Source organism: Haemaphysalis longicornis, unplaced genomic scaffold (assembly GCF_048455015.1).
Source record: "Haemaphysalis longicornis isolate Haplotype H1 unplaced genomic scaffold, Haemaphysalis longicornis Haplotype H1 scaffold_6, whole genome shotgun sequence".
Classification (NCBI taxonomy): domain Eukaryota; kingdom Metazoa; phylum Arthropoda; class Arachnida; order Ixodida; family Ixodidae; genus Haemaphysalis; species Haemaphysalis longicornis.
The window spans coordinates 207,087,567-207,097,566 of record NW_027526407.1 but is presented as its reverse complement, the minus strand read 5'-3'; the positions used below and the strand labels follow the sequence as shown (position 1 = coordinate 207,097,566).

The 10,000-nt window shown below is 57.4% G+C and overlaps 2 protein-coding genes across 2 annotated transcripts in view; one reads left to right on the top strand and one right to left on the bottom strand.

Annotated features, from left to right (window-relative positions):
* Positions 1-7,152, bottom strand: part of LOC144143450 (uncharacterized) — a 71,760-nt gene extending 64,608 nt beyond the window's left edge. Inside the window, exon 1 of the mRNA XM_077675205.1 lies at positions 3,307-7,152. Coding sequence (XP_077531331.1) covers positions 3,307-7,152 — 3,846 coding nt within the window. The remainder of the gene's footprint in view (positions 1-3,306) is intronic.
* A 301-nt stretch (positions 7,153-7,453) lies between these two features.
* LOC144143449 (uncharacterized) lies at positions 7,454-9,464 on the top strand. Its single transcript, XM_077675204.1, has 4 exons — positions 7,454-7,894; positions 7,953-8,103; positions 8,214-9,380; positions 9,433-9,464. The coding sequence occupies exons 1-4, from the start codon at positions 7,454-7,456 to the stop codon at positions 9,462-9,464; spliced, it is 1,791 nt and encodes a 596-aa protein (XP_077531330.1).
* The last annotated feature ends 536 nt before the right edge of the window (positions 9,465-10,000 follow it).

Sequence of the window (10,000 nt, the reverse complement as noted above, 5' to 3'; positions counted from 1 at the left end):
AAAATCACAGGGCTCATTACGGCAATCAACGCCCTTCTCCAGGACCCGGCTCCGCACGTGACCGATCTGACCGCCAACATTTACCACTACCACGACAAGCCGAGCGAATTACGAGCCCTCGACGCTGCAATTCAAAGAAATCTGACCGGCGACAAGCTGAAGGAAGACATTGCCGTATCGCAGCATTTCGACGACGAAGTGCGCTCGTGTGAAACGCGCGTACTGCTCCACCCGGTTGGCAAAGCCGCTATGAATACCGCCGCCGCCGGTGGCTACGCCCAAACCACCTGGGTGAGTTACAATCGAAAGCTCACGGGTGTTCCCGTGCCGCAATGCCCCCACTTTGTAACTCTCCCGACGGTTCCAGCCGAGTCGCTCCCAGAGCAGCGTGAGAGCCCCATCCGCGATAAAAATGCACCGGATGCTCGTTTGGCAATGATTATGCTGATTGAGGTTCGCAACGCTGCCCGCGACGACCCTCAGCCCATGGAATCATTAACCGACAAAGCAGAGGATCCTGTAGGCGATCGGGTGTCCGCGCAGAATGATCTTACTTGCATGGGCGTCCTCACTGCCGACCACAGCACTGTGCCACAGAGTGAATTCCCTGAAATTCCACACTGTGACAACCCTGCTGAAGCGGCCCTGCCTGGCGGTCCGCTCCAACAAGCTCGCGAGGGGCCTCCAAGCAGAAAAGAAGTGAAGAAGCCCCGTGACGTCGAAATGGAGAAACCAGGGAAGACTCTTCTTGCACAACCACGGATTCTATCACCGGCAAAGACGACCCTGCTAGAGTACTGCAACGGCAATTCGAAGTACCAGAAAATCCGCCAACTGAAGCCACACCGAAGAACGTTAGTGCAACACCGGCAGAATCATGACGGGGTTGCCAGCGACCCTATCCCTGAGAGCAGGCGCCAGGTCTGCAGAAGCCAACCTGAACAGATTCCGGCATTAGTTTTGAAGTTCCGTCAGGGAATCCGGTCCAGAATCTGGCACTTCCCGGTGAAATGCCGAATAGCGCACTCTCCGAAAGCGCCGCCAATAGAGAATCGCAACGGAAGAAAGTGGAATGGCAGCCAGTCCGACACCAAGAATTCTCCATGGCACCATTTGTTTGTAACAGCCACAGCCACAGCCATTTGCCCACCGAACAAGCAGTGCAGCTTCAGCAACGTGCTTGTCATCAAGACGCACATCGAGCCACCCCAACTAATCGGGTTCCCTTACGACCCCGGCGGCTACCCCAAGAACTGTGGTGCGAAGCGCGTGATCCTGTTGCACAGGGAACCACAGCAACTGCGGGACGCAGCATCAGATGCTAATCATCGCTCCAAGCACCGCCCGTGCGAACACTCCGACATCATTTATTTTCGCCTGATCACTGGGACAATATTCAGGCGCCCCATACGAAGGCTAATCTTGAATGCCAGTCCTTGCCTTTCTGGCCGGGGGGGAGTGTGTTGTAAATAAATGAGATGGGCGCAGGCAGAGGGCGATAGCTGGGGTAAAGAAGAAGACGAAGCTGCGCCCACTGCCTCACTCAGAGTTTGTTCCATCGCCCTACGAGATCGGGTGTCTGGGTCGGCCTTCCCTCTTGGGTCCTCCACACGATCAGCGTGTGGCGGATCAAGCAAGGAAAGCAGGACCCAGACGTCCGGTTCTCGTGGTGGTCACGGAACACTCGAGCTCGAGCACGCGAGCGCGGCCGATCTTCATCTTCTGATCGTGCCACGCCCCCTGCCTTCGCTTGTCTCAACCACCCATTCCACCTTTATTTTCTACACACTCCCCGGCCCGCCAAGAAGTTTAAGGGTTGGCTTCAAGGAAGTAGAGCCGTTGAATGGGCCGCCTGATTTCTTGACCAGTTGACAGGCGGAGTACACAGGAGCGGGCGATTCCGTCGCGTCCGGGTAGCAACTTGGCCACACGGCCGAGTCTCCAAAACGTTGGGGCGTATCCTTCATCCTGCACTACAACCACGTCTCCGACTGCGAGTTGGTGTAACGGATGTGAGGGCGCTTCGTGAGCGGACCGCAGAAGCAGCAGGTATTCATTCCGCCATCTTTGCCATAGGCGATTTGTGACGTTCTGTCGGTGCCTCCAGCGGCGTGTCAACTCGGAGCTTGTCGACGATGGCTCGAATGGCCCGAGGTTCTGGGGGAGGCACGTGTTCGGCTTGCCGAGCCAGAAGTGAGCCGGCGTTATGGGATGAGGTCCGTCGGCATCCGTGGTCAGGTACGTCAAGGGCCGGCTGTTGATAACCGCCTCCACTTCACACAACGTGGTGACCAGTTCCTCAGCTGTCAGGGAGTTGCGTCCAAGGGTACGTCTCAGCGTCTCTTTTGTTATCCGAATCATTCGTTCCCACCAACCGCCCCACCACGGTGCCTTCTCTACGTTGAATTTCCAAACAATGCGCTTTCCGCTGCAGAAATCTTGGAGTGTGGCGTCGGTGAGGGAATGGAAGGACTTCGCACAGTGTTTAAAAGCGAGGGCGTTATCGGAGTATACCGTGGCAGGTATTCCGCGGCGAGCAATGAAGCGCCTGAAGGCGAGCAAGAAACTTGACGCTGTCATCCCCGTCGTCAATTCCAGGTGTAGAGCCCGCGTGACGCCGCACGAGAATACGGCGACGTATGCTTTGACTTTGGAAGGGTCGTTGGTACGGCAGTACAGAGGACCGCAGAAGTCGACGCCCACAATAGAGAACGGGCTTGTTTCCGTTATGCGGTCACGTGGTAATGGTGCCGTCGGTGCTGTCTCCGGTGTCAGCCTGCGCCTTCGGCACGGCAAGCACTGGTGAAGGGCTTTCTTCACTGTCTGGCGCCCTCGAATGATCCAATAGCGCTGGCGGATCTCTGCGAGCGTGGCTTCTATTCCAGCGTGCAATAGGCGCTCGTGGGTTGCCAGAATAAGCAGCCGTGTTAAATCGTTCTTTCCGGGCAGAATGATCGGATGTCGCACTTCGAAAGGAGATTGTAAGCAGTGTAGTCGTCCCCCCACGCGGATAACGCCAGCGGAGTCCAAAAAGGGCTGTAGACGAAGCAGTCGGGAAGTCCCCACACCAAGCTGGCTGTTCGATAGAGCTTCCCGGTCTTGGGGGAATGCTTCCTGCTGTACCTGGAGAATCCAGTACAGTTCAGCTTCTTGGACTTCGTTAGCAACCAGTGGCCCGGTCATCGATGGACGTTGCGGTAAAGCGTTGTTTACGAAGCGTCGAACCCAGGCCGTCACTCTAAGTAGCCATAAGTAGCGGCTGTAATCTGAAATTTGGCATAGCGGTTCCGGTGGCGAAGACCCCACCGGGCAAGATGACGCCAAGGCTGGTGACGGGTCGACGAAGTCAGCGGCTTCCTGGGGCTGGTTCAATGGCCACAGGTTTTCTGTGTGGGTGATCCATGATGGTCCATGCCACCAAAGCTCTGAGGTTCTGAGGACTGTTGCACTTATTCCGCGTGTGATGAGGTCGGCAGGATTGTCCTTGCTGCTGCAATGCCCCCATCTGCATCCCTTGGTCAGGCGCTGGATCTCTTCGACGCGATTTCGGACGAAGGGTGGCCACCGGCTAGGTTCCCCGCATATCCAGTGCAGGGCAATCTGCGCGTCCGACCAGAAGAACGCACGTGTGGCTGATAGGCCAGGTACTCGCATTAGGTAGTTGTAAAGGCGCGCTGCGATGAGGCAGGCAAGGAGCTCGAGGCGAGGCAACGTCGTCGCCTTGATAGGGGCCACACGACCTTTGCTGATCAGCAGATTTGCCTCAAACGGGTCACCATGCGCGGAGCGTCGGCGGACGTAGACAGCTGTGCCATATGCTCGCGGGCTAGCGTCCGCGAAGAAGTGGATTTCTATGGACTGCTCCGGGTAACCTTGGTCGTCTGATACGTTTCGTGGCAAACAAAGGTGTTGCAGCTCGGTTAATTCGGAGCACCATGCGTTCCAGGCGGTGAGTTGCTCACGTCGTAGAGGACTGTCCCATGGGTGCCGCATCTTCCATAAATCTTGAAATATAACCTTTGCCCGGACCGTGAATGGTGCCAAGAAGCCTAGGGGATCGTAGATTCTTGCAAATGTTTGTAGCATGGTTCGCTTGGTGGTGGGCTTTGTGTTGATGAACGCGGCCACGTTTCCTGTGCTGATGAGCAGCGTGTCGTCAATGCGGTTCCAGCTCACCCCGAGAACTTTCATTGTGGTGGCGTCGCCACCTTCATCCTCCAATGCGAGCTTATCTCTTATGAAAAAGTCCCGCAGGGAAGAGATGTTGGAAGCCCATTTTCGGAGCTCCATTCCAGCTTCGGCCATTACAGCCCTTGCTTCCGAATATATCTGATGAGCTCGGTCGACGTTGTCCATGCCAATGATGAGGTCGTCGACATAGAAAGACTCTCGCAAGATGGCGGCGGTGTCCGGAAACTTTTGTGAGACTCGCAGATGATGGTGCAAAGTGGCGGCGATCAAAAAGTGACTCGATCTCGCACCAAAAGGAACCCGTGTCATTCGCCACTTCACTACTGGAGGAAAGGGCTCATTCGGTGTAGGAAGGCGCTCCACCCACAAAAAACGTAGCGCGTCCCTGTCCTGTTCCCGAACAATCATCTGGAGGTAGGCCTTCTTTATATCTGCGACCATGACCACGGGATAGCACCTGAATTTAAGAATGAGCCTTAACAGGTCCGCATCCAACTTGGGCCCCTTACAGAGAATGCGGTTCAGCGAAGGTTGCCCCGAAACATGTGACGAGGCATCGAAGACCACCCTTAGCTTGGTTGTGACGGCGTCCCGACGAACCACACCGTGATGCGGCATGTAGTACCTGGTTGTCGAGCATTGGTCACCGTCATGCTCGGGAACTCGTTCGGCATGGCCGTCGTTGAAATACGTCCGGATTGCGTTGTCGTACTGGGACAGCAGCTCAGGCTGACCACGAAAGCGCCGCATCTGCACACGCAACCGCTGTTCTGCGAGCCTATAGTTGTCAGCGCTGGCGTCCAGCCCTGGCTCCTGGATCATGAGTGGAACCTCGTACCGCGCGCCATTCTTCCTCACGTCGCTCTCGAATTGCTCTACGGCCGCGCGGTCCAGCACTGACGCATCAGGTCTTTCTTTGATCCCGATAGCATCCAGTCGCCACAGTGACGATAACTCGTTATCTGCCGCTTCATCATCCAGCGAGGGCTCCATGAGGGCCAGGAATAAAGCACTAGATGATCCCGAAGTCCAGCCAGTTTCGTCGGAGTGTGCACCCTGGAGAGTCCAGCCGAACATTGTTTCGACGGCGGTCAGGTGCGGAGTCAGCCGTGAAATGTTCCCCGAGGTAACTTTCCAGTAGCAATCTGACCCAATTAGGACGCTGATGTGGTCATCCATGTAAGCCGACGCGGGCGAAGTGTCAGCGGCGAAAAGACCATGGTCGTGCATCAGTCTAAGCGTGTCATCGGTGATTGGGGGACTCGTAACGACGCAGATACTTGGGACCTCAAGGGCGTCGATGACCACCTGCTTGCCGTTGTTCTGGCTGGCCACCGTGACTGACACGCGAGGATACTTCTCCGCTGCTGCGTGGTGGCTCTTGCCGAATGTGACCAGCTTGAGGTCCTCAACGCCTTTAACGGAGTAGCCCAGAGCGCGCGAAACGTCACGCCGAATGAACGTCCGCTGGCTGCCCGTGTCTAGCAGAACCCTCACCAGAAGCTGACCGTTGGGAGCCGTCACCCATGCGCGGCAAGTCTGCAGGTAGACTGGAGTGGGCCGTGTGGTTCTAGTTGACGCTGTAACCACCGACGATGCCGCATTGGACGGTTTGGGCACTGTGGGCGGGCCCTCTTGACCAGCCGAGTGGGACGACCTGGTAGCGTGCGCGGAACCTGGCTGAGCCACGTCGCAGAGTGACGTTAGATGCCGGCGTGAACAGCGGCTGCAGGACAACGTTCTAGCAGTCTGGCAAGCACGTGCAATGTGAATCTGCTTGCCGCACCGGAAGCAATGTCTTCCTGCTTGCAGTCGCCGTCGCTTCTCCTCTGGTGGCACATTCGCGGTGCATTGCGCGATCCCATGGCCTCGCCCGTCACAAAGGGGGCAACAGTCACCACGAGGAGGCGGCGATGACTCCGCATGTAGCGCTGCGGCTGACGGTGGAGAAAACTCCTCATGCGGTGTCGGCCGGGGTGCTGGAGGGCGTCGAACCTGAGGACCGGTGCTGTCCATGTACCCTTCTTCCCGAATTTCCACCTGAATACGGAGAAAGTCCAAGATCTCCTGAACTTGCTTGGCATCCCCGTTCACCTCATTCGCGGCTGATTCCTTCATCCGTTGCGGGTAAAGAAGAGCGATGTCATGCGGCAACGCCTTCAGCAGGACCCGGTGGATTATGACGGCGTACCGGTCGGGCGCGATGCCTAGTGCCTCCAAAGCGTTTAGGCGAAAGCTGATGTCGTCATGCAAGCGCCGCAGCCCCGCGACGTCCGCAGAGGTCTTCACTGGAGTTATGGCGAGGAGGGCATCGACATGATCCGCCATCAATAGGTCTCTGCGGCCGAAACGATCTTTAAGGATCTTGATCGCAGCGTCGTATCCATCCTCCGCAAGCCTGATGCCCTCAATCGCGGTCTTAGCGGGGCCGGTCATGTACGAGCGGAGGTACTTGAATTTATCGATTTTCGTCAAGTGTTGGTCTGCATGAATGGTGGCGTCGAATTGTTCCCAGAATCCCTGCCAATCGCGACGGTCACCAGAGAATGGTGCAATCTGCAGCTTGGGGAGGGCGACGCGGGGAACTGGCACGGCGGGAGGAGCCGTGGATTCGCTCACCCTTCGATCTTGCGTATGTCCACCAGCAGCAGAGCTCGAGGGACCGGCGGAGACGGCAGAGGGCGATGATCGGGCGAGTTGCACGCGGGCCCGAATTTCGCAAATGCTGTGCTCGTAGTCCCATGCTGTGGCGTAGTCCGCCTGAAAGGCCTCGTCCGAGAGTTGAGCCTGGATTTTGGCGTCCAGGGCGCGGAGCTCTGTCTGCTTCTCTGTAAGTAGGGTGACGTAGCCCTGAATTCGGGTCTCGGGGGCAGCGGGATCCTCGAGGAGAGCGTCAAGCGCGGCGATCGCCTTCGTGATGGCGGCGCGCAGGGACCCCCGAACTCGGCGTTCGTGCTCCATGAAGGAAGGAACCGGGAGCCTGGGCGGGTTTTCGGCACCAGCGTGTGGCGGATCAAGCAAGGAAAGCAGGACCCAGACGTCCGGTTCTCGTGGTGGTCACGGAACACTCGAGCTCGAGCACGCGAGCGCGGCCGATCTTCATCTCGTGCCAGTTCCCCGCGTCGTCCTCCCCAAGCTGCAGATTGCACCATTCTCTGGGGACCGTCGCGATTGGCAGGGGTTCTGGGAACAATTCAACGCTACCATCCATGCAAACCAACACTTGACGAAAATCGATAAATTCGAGTACCTCCGCTCGTACATGACCGGCCCCGCTAAGACCGCGATTGAGGGCATCAGGCTTGCGGAGGATGGATACGACGCTGCGATCAAGATCCTTACAGACCGTTTTGGTCGCAGAGACCTATTGATGGCGGATCATGTCGATGCCCTCCTCGCCATAACTCCAGTGAAGACCTCTGCGGACGTCGCGGGGCTGCGGCGCTTGCATGACGACGTCAGCTTTCGCCTAAACGCTTTGGAGGCACTAGGTATCGCGCCCGACCGGTACGCCGTCATAATCCACCGGGTCCTGCTGAAGGCGTTGCCGCATGACATCGCTCTTCTTTACCGGCAACGGATGAAGGAATCAACCGCGAATGAGGTGAACGGGGATGCCAAGCAAGTTCAGGAGATCTTGGATTTTCTCCGTATTCAGGTGGAAATTCGGGAAGAAGGGTACATGGACAGCACCGGTCCTCAGGTTCGACGCCCTCCAGCACCCCGGCCGACACCGCATGAGGAGTTTTCTCCACCGTCAGCCGCAGCGCTACATGCGGAGTCATCGCCGCCTCCTCGTGGTGACTGTTGCCCCCTTTGTGACGGGCGAGGCCATGGGATCCCGCAATGCACCGCGAATGTGCCACCAGAGGAGAAGCGACGGCGACTGCAAGCAGGAAGACATTGCTTCCGGTGCGGCAAGCAGAATCACATTGCACGTGCTTGCCAGACTGCTAGAACGTTGTCCTGCAGCCGCTGTTCACGCCGGCATCTAACGTCACTCTGCGACGTGGCTCAGCCAGGTTCCGCGCACGCTACCAGGTCGTCCCACTCGGCTGGTCAAGGGGGCCCGCCCACAGTGCCCAAACCGTCACATGCGGCATCGTCGGTGGTTACAGCGTCAACTAGAAGCACACGGCCCACTCCAGTCTACCTGCAGACTTGCCGCGCATGGGCGACGGGTCCCAACGGTCAGCTTCTGGTGAGGGTTCTGCTAGACACGGGCAGCCAGCGGACGTTCGTTCGGCGTGACGTTTCGCGCGCTCTGGGCTACTCCGTTGAAGGCGTTGAGGACCTCAAGCTGGTCACATTCGGCAAGAGCCACCACGCAGCAGCGGAGAAGTATCCTCGCGTGTCAGTCACGGTGGCCAGCCAGAACAACGGCAAGCAGGTGGTCATCGACGCCCTTGAGGTCCCAAGTATCTGCGTCGTTACGAGTCCCCCAATCACCGATGACACGCTTAGACTGATGCACGACCATGGTCTTTTCGCCGCTGACACTTCGCCCGCGTCGGCTTACATGGATGACCACATCAGCATCCTAATTGGGTCAGATTTCTACTGGAAAGTTACCTCGGGGAACATTTCACGGCTGACTCCGCACCTGACCGCCGTCGAAACAATGTTCAGCTGGACTCTCCAGGGTGCACACTCCGACGAAACTGGCTGGACTTCGGGATCATCTAGTGCTTTATTCCTGGCCCTCATGGAGCCCTCGCTGGATGACGAAGCGGCAGATAACGAGTTATCGTCACTGTGGCGACTGGATGCTATCGGGATCAAAGAAAGACCTGATGCGTCAGTGCTGGACCGCGCGGCCGTAGAGCAATTCGAGAGCGACGTGAGGAAGAATGGCGCGCGGTACGAGGTTCCACTCATGATCCAGGAGCCAGGGCTGGACGCCAGTGCTGACAACTATAGGCTCGCAGAACAGCGGTTGCGTGTGCAGATGCGGCGCTTTCGTGGTCAGCCTGAGCTGCTGTCCCAGTACGACAATGCAATCCGGACGTATTTCAACGACGGCCATGCCGAACGAGTTCCCGAGCATGACGGTGACCAATGCTCGACAACCAGGTACTACATGCCGCATCACGGTGTGGTTCGTCGGGACGCCGTCACAACCAAGCTAAGGGTGGTCTTCGATGCCTCGTCACATGTTTCGGGGCAACCTTCGCTGAACAGCATTCTCTGTAAGGGGCCCAAGTTGGATGCGGACCTGTTAAGGCTCATTCTTAAATTCAGGTGCTATCCCGTGGTCATGGTCGCAGATATAAAGAAGGCCTACCTCCAGATGATTGTTCGGGAACAGGACAGGGACGCGCTACGTTTTTTGTGGGTGGAGCGCCTTCCTACACCGAATGAGCCCTTTCCTCCAGTAGTGAAGTGGCGAATGACACGGGTTCCTTTCGGTGCGAGATCGAGTCCCTTTTTGCTCGCCGCCACTTTGCACCATCATCTGCGAGTCTCACAAAAGTTTCCGGACACCGCCGCCATCTTGCGAGAGTCTTTCTATGTCGACGACCTCATCATTGGCATGGACGACGTCGACCGAGCTCATCAGATATATTCGGAAGCAAAGGCTGTAATGGCCGAAGCCGGAATGGAGCTCCGAAAATGGGCTTCCAACATCTCTTCCCTGCGGGACTTGTTCATAAGAGATAAGCTCGCATTGGAGGATGAAGGTGGCGACGCCACCACAATGAAAGTTCTCGGGGTGAGCTGGAACCGCATTGACGACACGCTGCTCATCAGCACAGGAAACGTGACCGCGTTTATCAACACAAAGCCCACCACCAAGCGAACCCTGCTA